Source organism: Eleutherodactylus coqui, chromosome 10, assembly GCF_035609145.1.
Source record: "Eleutherodactylus coqui strain aEleCoq1 chromosome 10, aEleCoq1.hap1, whole genome shotgun sequence".
Taxonomy (NCBI): domain Eukaryota; kingdom Metazoa; phylum Chordata; class Amphibia; order Anura; family Eleutherodactylidae; genus Eleutherodactylus; species Eleutherodactylus coqui.
In genome coordinates this window covers 53,677,778-53,692,134 of record NC_089846.1, presented here as the reverse complement: position 1 = coordinate 53,692,134, position 14,357 = coordinate 53,677,778, and the positions used below count along the sequence as shown (strand labels likewise).

The 14,357-nt window shown below is 47.2% G+C and overlaps 1 protein-coding gene across 1 annotated transcript in view; it reads right to left on the bottom strand.

Moving 5' to 3' along the window:
* Window positions 1–10,628: 10,628 nt before the first annotated feature.
* BTK (Bruton tyrosine kinase) overlaps window positions 10,629–14,357 on the bottom strand; it is an 86,234-nt gene continuing 82,505 nt past the window's right edge. The window contains exons 18-19 of the mRNA XM_066581009.1: window positions 12,432–12,589; window positions 10,629–11,225 (exon numbers count right to left, since the gene is read on the bottom strand). Coding sequence (XP_066437106.1) covers window positions 11,157–11,225; window positions 12,432–12,589 — 227 coding nt within the window. The 3' untranslated portion in view covers window positions 10,629–11,156. The remainder of the gene's footprint in view (window positions 11,226–12,431; window positions 12,590–14,357) is intronic.

The following is a 14,357-nucleotide window of genomic DNA, read 5'->3' as shown; positions in this document are numbered from 1 at the left end:
TGCTGAGGGATGCACTTTCGGCAGTGTATGCACCTGGGATCCTCCGCCCCTGACCTGTCCTTGTTGGTTCTACAAGAGGAGAAGGGAGGAGCCGTCCAGCGCACACACTTCTGCCCGCAACAGTGCTGAGCGAAGCAGCAGCGGCACTCTGAGGACAAGGAAGAGGTAAGTATATTGGTCTATTACTACTGAGGCCACTGTGGGGGTCATTATTACTACTGGGGCTAATATAGGGGTCATGGGGTATGGAGTAGAAAGACTTTATGGGCCCTCTAGGGCTTCTGGGCCCGGATGCGACCGCACCCCCTATACGTACGCCCATGGTGGAGGTCACAATTACTACTGAGGCCACTGTGGGGGTCATTATTACTACTGAGGCTAATATGGGGAATCACAATTACTACTGAGGCCACTGTGGAGGTCATTATTACTACTGGGGCTAATATAGGGGTCATGGGGTATGGAGTAGAGAGACTTTATGGGCCCGGATGCGACCGCACCCCCTATACGTACGCCCATGGTGGAGGTCACTATTACTACTGAGGCTACTGTGGGGATCGCTATTACTGCTGGGGCTAATATAGAGGACACTATTACTACTGGGGCCAATATAGAGGACACTATTACTACTGGGGCCAATATAGGGGACACTATTACTACTGGGGCCAATATAGGGGACACTATGACTACTGGGGCCAATATAGAGGACACTATTACTACTGGGGCCAATATAGAGGACACTATTACTACTGGGGCCAATATAAGAGACACTATTACTACTGGGGCCAATATAGAGGACACTATTACTACTGGGGCCAATATAGAGGACACTATTACTACTGGGGCCAATATAAGAGACACTATTACTACTGGGGCCAATATAGAGGACACTATTACTACTGGGGCCGATATAAGAGACACTATTACTACTGGGGCCAATATAGAGGACACTATTACTACTGGGGCCAATATAAGAGACACTATTACTACTGGGGCCAATATAAAGGACACTATTACTACTGGGGCCAATGTAGGGGACACACAGCAGCATCTGTATTGAGTTTTGGCTACCCTCCATGGTTAGGGTAATTTTTCCAGTTAGGCTTACATTATTAGTAGAGATGAGCGAACGTACTCGTTAAGGGCAATTTCGCAATCGAGCATCGCTATTTTCGAGTACCTGGCTACTCAGGTGAAAAGATTCGAGGGGCGCCGGGGGGCGGCGTGGTGGAGCGGGGAGTAGCAGTGGGGAACAGGGGGGAGCTCTCTTTCTCTCTCTCTCCACCCCACTCCCCTCTGCAACCCCCCGCTCACCCCCGGCGCCGTCCGAATCTTTTCACCCGAGTAGTCAGGTACTCGAAAATGTGATGCTCGATTGCGAAATCGCCCTTAACGAGTACGTTCGCTCATCTCTAATTATTAGCTGTACATGCTTCCATGAGGGAGCTACTCCCCTTCACAGAAGCCTCCCTGCAGTGCGCTTCCTCCTCAGCCACCACCTGTGTATGCCAGCGGCAGCACCCGAGAAGACTGACAGCGGGGCTGCTAAGAGGATCGCTGGTGGGATAGGACAGCCGGCGGGAGCAGGGCCAATACAGGGGAAACGGGGAGAGTGACAGCGGGGACTGGAGGTGGTAGAGGACAGCCGGCAGGCGTGGGGCCACTACAGGGGAGACGGCCACAGGGACAGCGGGAAGTGCAGGTGGGAGAGGATAGCCGCCTGGAGCCAGCCCAGTAAAGGGGAAAGTGACAGCGGGAAGCAGAGGTCGTTGTCTGCTACTGCTCCCCTGCCTCATCTACCTGCTGCAGCTGTCACCGTCGACACTGATTCCCGATCCTAATTCTCTTCTCACTGACTGCCAGGGAGCGCCGCGTAGTATGAAATCAGCTGTGGCTACAGATTTTGAAAGTTATTTTGGATGCAGAAATGCTGCAGAATTTGCTTCCAGTCTTTTTTGAAATGGCGCTGTCCTTTTTATAATGACGGAGGTAAAATAATGTCATGATAAGCCCCGCCCCTAACCACACCCCTGTCTCCCGCTTTGACTCTGGGAAAATCTGATCACCTTAATATATGTATATTACACTATGCAGAGGAGAGCTCCGACATCAGACCTCTCTTCTGCACTGTGTTATTGGAACTATGCAGGGAAATCTCAATGTCGGACACTGGCATGGAAAGGGTTAATGGCTGCTAAAAAAAAAATGATAGAATTAAAATAAAGTCAGAGCTCCAAGATCCAGAAAAGTACTAAAGACAAACACCCTGGCAGGAGGTGACTCCCCTGGTGGGCAGACCGTCACACCTCAATCCAGGATGGCCTTAGAAATGAATGTATTCAGTGAGATGGGACCCCTCGTCTTCCCAGAACATCCCCCAGGGAAGAGCGTCTGCAGGACCTCCGAGGGTGGGAGAACACAAGCCAAATAGGGGTAAAACCAAAATAATAAAATACAGGAGCAATGATTTTATATAGACCTGCGGAACATGGACTCCATACCGTGTTTCATCAGTTTTTTTGGCTTGAGAAAGACCTTTTGTAGGTCGAAACGTCGCCTAAATTTTAAAACTATGAAACAATAAAGCATGTTCCTTTAGACAAGGAGTTTTTTTTAATCACTATATGCTGCCACCTTTTTTGCTATACGTGTTTCCCCAAGGGGCCTATGTCCATAGCCCTGTTTGTGGCTTTGCATTCATTTAAAAAAAAAATTTCGCTACAGAGAAAAAGATTCCTTTTGCCAATAAATACAAGTTTTTTGAACTTTTCTCTAATTTGCCTCCCCCCGAGTATTCTACTCCAGTGGGGTCAAGTGAGTGCCGTGGTTTTTGGCTTAATTTTATATAGACCTTAAGTTCCCTCCCATCTTAATTAGTGCGAATGGAGGGGGAGCGGTTTCTTTGTCCCGCCAATCATTCATTCCATTTGGCGTGTGTTCTGCCGTAGAACCGGGTGTGCACGGCTACCAGAGGTATTTGTCAGGGCTCACACGAGCGTGGTGTATAGCATGTAAAAGGCGCAGTTTACCCCCTTGTGAGCTGGCCTTTCACCACGTTTGGCAGCCAATTTCTTTTTTTTTTTCCATTGCACATGACAGCGTATCTTAATTTCCAACGACCGGAAATGCAGTTGCGCTGATGTTAGTACAATAACTCTACAATTAAAAGGGAATATAAAACAGTTAAGTCATCACTATATAACTAAAATAGTTGCCTGTCACCATATCTCAACTTATTTGTATATTTTTTATCAATTTTCACTATTTTAGTTATATTATGATGATCTAACTATTTTATATTCCCTTTTAATTCCCCCCTGCAAAATGCAAGCAGAGCGTTGCTGACTATGACCGGCACCCAGACTTGTCAACTCCATCATGACAAGTAGAGATGTTGGCCGCAGTGGAGAAGCTCTGGGTAACAGCCCCCCAAGGCCTCCCACACATTCGGCAACAGCAGTGTTTAGCACTGAAAACGGGCGGATTTTGGCAGGGAATTGAAAGTAGCTGAATCCTGCCGGCATTTCCACATCAAAATTCAGTTACAAGTAACCTGCAAGTTTTGGTGCGGAATTCAGGGAAGGTTCCCGCATAGTGAGCAACACTGTTGCAAAAAATTCCGTTATGTTAAAAGGTCCCTTAGGTGCCATAACTTAAAGGGGTTGTCCCGCGGCAGCAAGTGGGTCTATACACTTCTGTATGGCCATATTAATGCACTTTGTAATGTACATTGTGCATTAATTATGAGCCATACAGAAGTTATAAAGTTTTTCACTTACCTGCTCCGTTGCTGGCGTCCTCGTCTCCATGGTTGCCGTCTAATTTTCGCCGTCTAATGGCCAAATTAGACGCGCTTGCACAGTCCGGGTCTTCTTATCTTCTCAATGGGGCTCCGTGTAGCTCCGCCCCGTCACGTGCCGATTCCAGCCAATCAGGAGGCTGGAATCGGCAATGGACTGCACAGAAGCCCTGCGGTCCACGGAGGGAGAAGATGCCGGCGGCCATCTTCACCGGGTAAGTAAGAAGTCACCGGAGCGCGGGGATTCAGGTAAGCGCTGTCCGGTGATCTTTTTTAACCCCTGCATCGGGGTTGTCTCGCGCCGAACGGGGGGGGTTGAAACCCCTTTAAGGGCTTCTCCCCTGGAAAATGGCGCTGATTGTCATTGGTGCCTGGTGTTGGCAGTTCAATCACAGTCCAGGTGCCGGCTGCAATCAGCGTTTCTCCCCCTGCATTTTGTATAGGTGAAACGCTGCTGAGTAATAACAGTCTTACTAACTTGGAGTTCTACTATGATGCTTATAAGTGTTCCCTTCATTAGTTTGAGCAGTGTATATATTATTTTATGTTACACGGTGCTTTTCCACTGCAACAGATGCTGCCATCGGTATTATTGTATCTTGATGCCACCAGGAATTCCTGGTGGAGGCAAGATTAACAGGGGGTGACGCCCCCTGAACGTGATTGACTGCACAGCTTCTTCGTCTCTAGGTCTTGCAAAAACACGTTTAGAAAAGGCATACAGTGGGTCCCGGCGCTGCAGCGGCGCGGCCCCAGGTGCATGTGGCTTCCTCAACGGCGCCCCAGAACGTTGAGTTCCTGCAGGGAAGCCAAAGTAACGTTTATCTGCTTTACCGGGAGCATCTGCTTTCCTTCTGAGCTGTCAGTGGGGAAGTGGGTGTCAGGGATCACAGAGGCGGCCGTGGTCACCCAGCAGAGAGGCGTCCGCCGCGACGGAGCACTTAGGCAGCCCCCGCCACAGAGCACGCAGCCGCCGGTCAAGACGGAGGCTTGAGGGGCTGGACGGCCTGGAGGCTTGAGGCGGCAGGCGGGTGGTAAGCATGGCTGAAATGCCGGCCGGCACGGAGCACACACGCAGCGCCTGGATTGATTTGTGCCTAGCCTGCAGGGTTAGGCAGAGGGTTACTTTGCTCGATAGCCTTACTTTATTACATGTAAATGCTGCCATGTTACAGCTATTCAATGGCAGCATTTACAGCTATTCATGTAAGGCTAACTGCCAAAGTAACCTTCAGCCTATGCCTCCATCGCTGGAACAAAGCAATCCACACTGTGCGGCTAGGACCTTCCTCCCTTGATCGGGAGCTGGGGTGTGAGAGGGGTGTTCCTCCTGTTAAACCCCTAGTTTCTGGTGGCGTCAAAATACAATAATACCGCTGCCATACCAGAGAAGTCAGTCCTGCTTAAATGCTGCATTTTTCATGCGTATGACGTTATGATAGTTTTCAGCTTTGATCAAAGGGAGGATCAGATCCCTGAACAAGGCAGGAGAGGAAATACCCCCCCCAAATTCTGTTATGAAATACTTTGTTTCCAGTCTCTTGTACTGGGATCTGATCCCTCCTTCAATCAGAAAGGATGTACAGGCGATCATTTTTGAAAAGACATATTTGGGAGATAAGATCTCCAAAATGTGATCTAAAAGGGATCTTGAGTTTGTGCTATCCCAGTGATCTCATGATCAGTCACGTGACCAATAAAGACACTCGTACTGCTGCCCTTATTTACACGCATGCCAAAGGGGGGACTTGTAGCTCCTTAAGGGGCATGTGCGCCGTCTCCTCAGTACAGGCGACAGTCAGGTAAACGACTGCACGAGTGCCGACATCATGGCTAAGCTAGTTAGTGCTCTCGCAGAGCGTTTACACAGACTGAGTCCTGCCCATTTAGACGGCATGAGCTGTTGGGCTAACGATGCCTGATACTCGTCCCAGTGATGCTCGCTGCTGTGCTGTAACACAGTGAGTATCGTTAGCATCGCTGATAGCGCTGCCGGTATGGAGGCGGGTCAGCCAGGCAGCGTTCTCCGCCCGCCCCTCCCCCTACATCCACTGTAAGCTGACAGTCATTCAGAAGTGAAAGACTGTTTATACTGAATGGCGGTTTGTTTAGTTTCTTCATGCAGAGACTGAATAACTCGCGCTCAGTGGCTGCATTCATTTACACGGAACGTTCAAATCCCTGCAAGAACGCGGGAATTTGAACAATTCTGAATGATTATTGTCCCGTGTAGGTGGCCCTTTCGTGCTGGATCGCTGGCTTCTCGCTCAGCACTTCACCTTCTGCATGAAGTGCTGAGCGGGGAAATTTAACATGGAACGAGGACCCAGCGATAGGTTTTATGCTGACTGAGGGCTTAAACAGATGGGCGGAGTTTAAAAAATCCAAGAAAAGAATAAAACAGTTCATGCGCAACTCTGCTCCGTAGCGGCGAGCATAGTTGCGCTCACACCCATCTGTTTAATCCTTGTCAGTTAGTGATAGCAAACTGCGAATAGTGAGCAATTTTTTTGTATTTGCACTGCACAATTATCGCTCAAATTCGTTTGTTTGAATGGATTTTGAGCAATAATTGTCCTGTGTGAATGGCCATGTTGGCGCTTTGCGAATAAGTGCGTTTTGGGTTGCAGTTTGGGCACTCTGTCTTTAAAAGGTTTGCCATCACGGCTATAGAGGCTTCTCAAGTCTCTCCAAGTAGTTGGCCCTCCCTACTTTGGATGGAAAATCCTCTTCCAACAAACTTCAGAAATATTGCTCCATTCTCCTTATATGTTCGTTTTGAGGTGATCCAGGGATCCGACGCCTGCCCGCTTCTCCGTAACCCTGCCTTTCCTCCAGGCCTAGAGGTTGCGCAATTTGAATGGTGGCAAACTAATCAACTTTCTACTCCCGTATGATTTTTTACTAAATGGTAGATTAATGACATCTCCTTTCAATAGTCAATATAGCCCTCCTCCGGACGAGTGGTTAAGAAAGTCGCACGTATTCCATCAGCGGAAAAACTCGCCACAAATCTATTCGGAGCCTCCGTTGCTGATTTCTATAAAAATACAGGATAAAATAACGGCATGCAGCGCTATTTCGTCCTATAAAATGCTAAAGGGCATAACGGAAGGTGAACGGATCCTATTCAAGTCAATGGGGTCCATTCGGCGCTGTTCAGTTCTGTCATAGGGTGGATCTGTTTTGTCCAGAGATTCAGCTTCCCTGTTCCTATAGCGGAGCAGAAAAACAGAATCACTAGTACTAATGTGAGTGAAGCCTTAGGGTTAAAAAAAAAGTCAGAGGTGAAAGTCGGCATAATTTGTTGCTGAAATCTAGAAAATACATTGGAGAAAATTTACTTAAACCAGCATTTCATAAGTAAAGAGTGCCCTAGAATGAAGTATGCACACCTCTAAATAAATTTGGCGCATGTCTAGCCAGTCCACGTACCGGACCAAAATCTTCCCCAGCTGGTGTAGATTTCCCATATAATTTTCTGTTGTAATTTATAGTAATTCCAAGAGGTCAATCTTTTTTTTTTGCTAAAACTTGCACAGACATAAAAAATGTGGCGAAACGCCGGTTTCCAGGGCTGACAGCGATGGAACACGGAAGCTGATAAGTATAAAAAAAAACACACACACCCACGCTTCGTGTTCCCTGACCTATGAGACTATAAACAGCAATATAAACTTAGTTTATGGCACTCATACAATATGACAGGTTCCCTTTAAATCTAAGCAATAATAGAGTATAAGGCCTCATGTCCACGGGAAAAATCAGGCCCGCTACGGATTCTACATGTAGAATCTGCAGCGAGTCCCTCCTGCCCCGCGGACATGAGCGCTAAAAATAAGAATTTAAAAGAATTTACCTATCCGTAGCGGGCGGGGAAGGTCTGCTGTTCCTCACGGCCGGATCTTCTTTTTCGGCCGGCGGATGAATTCGTCACGTCGCCGACGTGCCGCGCGCATGCGCCGGGCACATCCGCCGAGCCGAAGCAAGAAAGATCCGGCCGTGAGGAAGAGAAGACCTTCTCGGCCCGCTCCGGATGGGTAAATACTTTTAAATTCCTATTTTAGGTCTCCCGCGGATCCGGACGGCTTCCATAGGCTTCAATAGAAGCCCGCGGGAGCCGTCCCCGCAGGAGACCCGCACGAAAATGGAGCATGGTCCAGATTTTTTCATGCTCCATTTTTTTTAAAATCCCTTTTATTGACGATCCGCGGGTATTTATCTACCCGCGGGTGGTCAATGCATCCCTATGGGGTGCGGATCCGCATGCGGGAGATCCGCTGCGGATCTTAAATCATATTTTGCCCGTGGACATGAGGCCAAATGCTCTATGTGTGATTGCATCGGTGCACATGATGACTTTCCCCTTTCTATAATGTCAAACACTAAGAATTTAAATAATGCTACAGTTAAATGTGTTTAAGGCCTCTTTCACACGCAAGAAAATCACAGCAGTATCACATCTGTGTGATATTGCTGTTTTTTGTCAGGACGATATCATGATTTTGTGGCACTACAAAGTCACACGATTTTGTAGCACTCTTTTGCCAGGATTTTCATGGAGTAGGGGAGTGCTGAAATATAAGCCCTACTCTGAAAATAAGCCCTGGCTGCTTTAAAAAACAAAACCCAATGCATCACCTAACAGGTGCTGTCTGCTCAGCTGCACTTCTCCTCGCAGGTCCCCGACACACCTGCTTGTAGTTTTTCCCCAGCTCTTCCTGGTCAGGGGTTTGAAAACCTCTCCTGCAGGAAGTGCTGGCTCTGATTGGCTGAGCCATGGCGCTTGAGAACCAATCACTGCAGCGGTCTATGAACCAATCAAATCACAGCCATTCAATGTGATGGCTGTGATTGGTTTATAGAGCACTGCAGTCATTGGCTGAGCCACGGCGCTCGTGAACGATTCAGAGCCAGCTCTTCCTAGAGGCAGGGTTTTTGAACCTCCTGACTAGGAAGCACTGGCTGAAGACTATAGAAAAGTGTGCCGGAGCTGCAGAGAAGATGTGCCAGAGCGGACAGCGCCTGTTAGGTGATGTATTGTTTTTTTTGTTGTTTTTTTTTTAATGTAGCTACGGGTAATTTAAAGGGAAATAGTAGGATTTCCCACTGTAAGGCCTTAGTCAGACGGGCGTTTTTTCGCGCGATTTGCGGATCGCATGACGGATGCGCATCCGCAAATCGCGTGACCGGTGCCCGAAAATCGCCCGAAAATCTGCTCCTAGCCGCGTTTCATTAGAAACGGGCCGGAGCTGTCCAGCGCATTGCATTCAATGGAGCTGGCAATACAGCCGGCTCCATTGAAAGCAATGAGCTGCGGGCGAGTGTGGGATAAATTGTCGGGAAGGACTTAAATACATAAGCCCTTCCCTGCAATTCATCCAGAAAAGTGTTAAAATAAAAAATATATACACACTCACCTGCTCCCGGCAGCCGGAGTTCCCCGCGGCCGGCCTGCAGTGGGTGTGAGTCAGACCTGCCCCCTGATTGGCTCAGCGCTGAGCCAATCAGGGGGCAGGTCTGACTCACACCCCCTTCACACCCACTGCAGGCCGCACGGAACTCCGGCTGCCGGGAGCAGGTGAATATATATATATTTTTTCAAATCGCGCAAAAAAACGCCCGTCTGACTAAGGCCTAAAAGTTACATTGCACCACATGAAAACTGAGTTTTCGTTCAATACGATGCAACACAAAGGAAGGCTCCATAGGGAAACATGGGCTACAAAACAGCGCAAATCACAGCAATATTTCACACGCCGTGATTCTTTTTTTCTCGCAATGTAGCATCCTACAAAATATCACTAATGTGAAGAAACCCATTGGAAAGCACTGGCTTCACATACATGCGATTTATAGCGCTGTCGCATCGCGAGAAAATCACACGATTTTGTCGCCCCTGTAAAAGTGGCCTAAAGTGTACCTTCGCTTTCAGATGACTTGAGAATAAGCTGCCATGTGTGTCCATGAAGAATAACCCTATAATTGGTAATTCTACGACTTGTATATTGCATTTTTCACCAGTTTTCCCCTCTGTATTTTTAATTCTCAGTTAGCTGCTGCAGTGTCTATGTAAACTCTACCTTCTCTCTATAGAATTCTATGGGCAGCATGAGACATCGCTCTCCTGTTATCAATCTCATCTCTGTTGACTGACTTCACTTGACAACAAACAATGGACAGCAGATTAGCAGGAAGGGAGAAGCTTAAAGGGGTTGTCCCGCGCCGAAACGGGTTTTTTTTTTTTTCAACCCCCCCCCCCGGTCGGCGCGAGACAACCCCGATGCAGGGAGGTAAAGAAAGCTTACCGGAGCGCTTACCTTAATCCCCGCGCTCCGGTGACTTCAATACTTACCGCTGAAGATGGCCGCCGGGATCCTCTGTCTCCGTGGACCGCAGCTCTTCTGTGCGGTCCATTGCCGATTCCAGCCTCCTGATTGGCTGGAATCGGCACGTGACGGGGCGGAGCTACACGGAGCCTGCATTCTGCACGAGCGGCTCCATAGAAGACAGGAGAAGACCCGGACTGCGCAAGCGCGGCTAATTTGGCCATCGGAGGGCGAAAATTAGTCGGCACCATGGAGACGAGGACGCCAGCAACGGAGCAGGTAAGTATAAAACTTTTTATAACTTCTGTATGGCTCATAATTAATGCACAATGTACATTACAAAGTGCATTAATATGGCCATACAGAAGTGTATAGACCCACTTGCTGCCGCGGGACAACCCCTTTAATGGTCAGCACTTTAGAGGGATTTGCCTTTTTCCAAGTTTTCCCATTAACACAAGTCTCAAAAAGTAGTAACAATATATTTTATATTGATACCTGTGTGCGCATATATACATAGTAGTTCTTTAAATAGGACTTGAAGTACAATGTGTTCGTTATTATCTATAAATATTAACACAAGAGAAATGTAACAATTTGTTGACCTCAGTTCCACTTTGACTGCTGTTAAAGCAACTACTGTATATCGTGATAACAAGTATGGATGTGTTCACCCTGCAAATTTCGTTAAGGACTACAATTTCTCACAATACAATGTCAATTCATTTTCTCCATATGCTGTTAACACTTGACTATCTGAAGTGCACGTCACAACCACTAGGTGGCCACATGTGGCATAAGCATCTCCAGACAGAGTACCAAATAATCATGTTTTTTTCACTGCAGGACATCTTGTGACACTCATCTCAGGACAGGTTGCACCAAGAGGAAGGGTCAGGAGGGATACATCAGTACAAGCCAAGATATGTAACAGGTCACATATAAAGTTCAGTGATTTTGTTAAATTATAGTCATCAAGTTGGAGACAAACTTCTCGTTTCAGCTAAATGCAAACTCTCCAAACGTCTTTACAATTCCTCCATAATTTCCAAAATTGTTGCCTGGAGGTTTCGAAAGCTTGGTCTGTCATCAGCTTTCTGTGGAAAAAAATGAGAGACAAATTATTTTTGTTATTTTCCTGATGTGTAAAACATGGTAATACCATCCGTAGAGTGGCGAAGGATATGGCTGTACAAATGAACACTTTTCCCTCTGGTCAAGAGTAGAGATGAGCGAGGACGCTCGGTAAAGTCAGCTACTCGAGCGAACATTGCTCTTCTTAAGTAACTGCCTTCTCGTCCGAGCATGCTCGGGGGGCGGCGGGGGAAAGTGGAGGGAAGCGGAGGGGGGGGGAGAGTGAAAGAGATCTCTCTCTCTACCCCTGCCCCCCCCCCCCCCTGAGCATGCCCAGACGAGAAGGCAGTTACTTGTGAAGAGCGATGCTCGCTCGAGTAACTGACCTATTGGAAGGCAACATTCCTTCAAGCCAAAGTTAGACTCTTTATACAAGCCTTGTAACAATGACTGGAAATTAAAAGTAAAGTCAGACACCATCTACAGATAGCTGTTTCGGGGTATTTACCCTTCATCAGTGTACAGTAGGAGTCTGGCTTTGCTAGTGAGAGACCTGGGACAGAGGTCAAAAATGCTATCTTTTCTCCTTTGGGAGAGCACCTAGACGGTGAGTGAGGAGACTCAAAAGGCCATTCATGCTCCTCTAGGTAATATGCTGCCTTGCAATAGCTGGCACTGTGGAGGTATTATTCCATCTCCCTTATTTGCATATTACCCAGAGGAGCATGAATGGCCTTTTGAGTCTCCTCAACTGAGATTCATGCGTCAAGAAAGGTTGGATTGGCTTTTTGTCTTCAAGTATAACTAAACTTTTTAAAAACTTCTGATGTGTCATAGCGATATGTCAGAAGTTCTGAATTTTGTGGGTCTGGATGCCGAGACCCCCACTGATCACTAAAACGAATGTGCAGAAGTTTGCAGTTGAGCGAAGTACCTGTTCAGCTGTCATCACCAGCGATGTAAGGACTTCATAGACTTTCGATGGAACCTTTACACTGCTCTGAGCTATGATGGAAGCAGCTGAACAGGCACAGCACTCAGATGAACACTTCTGCCTGTTCATTTTAGCAATCAGTGATGGTTTCGTCCCCCAGACCACCAACAATCAAAACGTCTGATATGAAAACCTTCATTGGCATATCATTTTTATAATGCTGAAACTGTAAAGAGTTGTGTGCGTTCTGTTAATACTACATTAAAGTTTATACATCAATGCAATTTACTGTTACCTCTTCCCAACAGCTAACCATCACACTGTACACTTTTTCTGTTGCAAGTTGAGGTCTGTACAAACGGACTCCTTTTATTACTTGATCCACAATTTCACTGTTGTTGAATCTTTCGTAAGGCATCTTTCCAAATGTGAAAATTTCCCACATCAGAACACCTAAAAAATTAAAATGTATTTTTGTTAACTTTAGAGTAAAATGTTTAAGGGTTTATGAGGGATCAGTCCTGTCAAACCAATCTGATCAGCTGCTACGAGGGACTTCCCAGCGGGATACCAGCTGAGTGCTCCGAAAACACAGCAGCTATATACAGAAGACAGCACTCCCGCTGTCTTCTGTATACAGCGGGAGCCTGCATTTACACACCAATAAGCTCTTAAGTAGCTAATTAGCTACTTAAGAGCTTATGTAAAGTGAACACTCAAAATTGTCAGTCAAACTGCTGTTTGAGCGAATTTTGAGCGATCATCTTGCCGTCTAAATGCACACAACACACATAATGCACACATAAAAGATTGGCATATAAAATGAGAATGCTTGGTCTGGGTGAGAATGTGTGTCAGTGGGTAAGTAACTGGTCAGTGATAGAAAGCAGAGGGTGATTATTAATGGCACATACTCTGAACCTCTCTGCCACAGGATGTTCTAATAACTGATTCATTGAAAGCGTTTGAAAATGGTCTAGCTGTCTGACTTTAAAGATTTCATTACAATGTACGTGTAATAGATTGCTGTAGATGGGTCATAGATCCAAGCATTTATTCTGATCACCTTTTTTTTAGAATTAAGATATTTTTACCCCCTAATATGAGACAAGTAGTCTTGAGGGTGCTGTTGTGTTGCAATCTCAAATCTGCATATAAAATGTATTGTTTGGTACAATTACAAAGATTAGCAAATTACTCCAATATTGTTCTTGTACGCTCAGGTAAGTTTCCTGATATCTACAGATGGTATAATTTATAGGTATCGGAATACCCTGTGTAGATACTAGGCCTCATGGACATTTCACACATAGTAATGGCCATGTGATCCAATTGCTACAGACAGTGTCGGACTGGGATACAAAGGCCCACCAGTAGAATTAACTCTAAGGCCTCATGTCCATGGGGAAAATCAGGCCCACAGCGGATTCTCCATGTAGAATCCGTAGCGGGTCCCTCCTGCCCCGCGGACATGAGGCATAAAAATAAGAATAAACTTACCTCTCGCCCGCTCCGGATCTTCCCTTCGCCACGGCTTCATCTTCTCTCCGTCGCGGCCGGATCTTCTTTCTTCGGCTCGGCGGATGCGCAGGGCACGTCGGTTACGTGCCCCACGCATGTGCCGGCCCGAAGAAAAAAGATCCGGCTGCGACGGAGAGAAGATGAAGCCGCGGCGAAGGGAAGATCCGGAGCAGGTGAGTAAATTCCGATTTTGGTCTCCCGCGGATCCGGACGTCTTCCATAGGCTTTAATAGAAGCCCGCGGTAGCCGTCCCCGCAGGAGACCCGCACGAAAATGGAGCATGGTCCAGATTTTTTCATGCTCCGTTTTTTTAAAAATCACTTTTATTGACCATCCGCGGGTATTTATCTACCCGTGGGTGGTCAATGCATCCCTATGGGATGCGGATCCGCTGGCAGGAGAAGTGTTAAAATCCGCTGCGGATTTTAATTCTTCTTTTGCCCGTGGACATGAGGCCTGAGGCCTTAGTCACACGGGCGTTTTTTCACGCGATTTGCAGATCGCATGACGGATGCGCATCCGCAAATCGCGTGACCGGTGCGCGCAAGTCGCCCGCAAATCGCCCGAAAATCTGCTCCTAGCCGCGTTTCATTAGAAACGGGCCGGAGCTGTCCAGCGCATTGCATTCAATGGAGACGGCAATAGAGCCGGCTCCATTTAAAGCAATGCGCTGCGGGCGAGCCCGGGATGAATTGTCGGG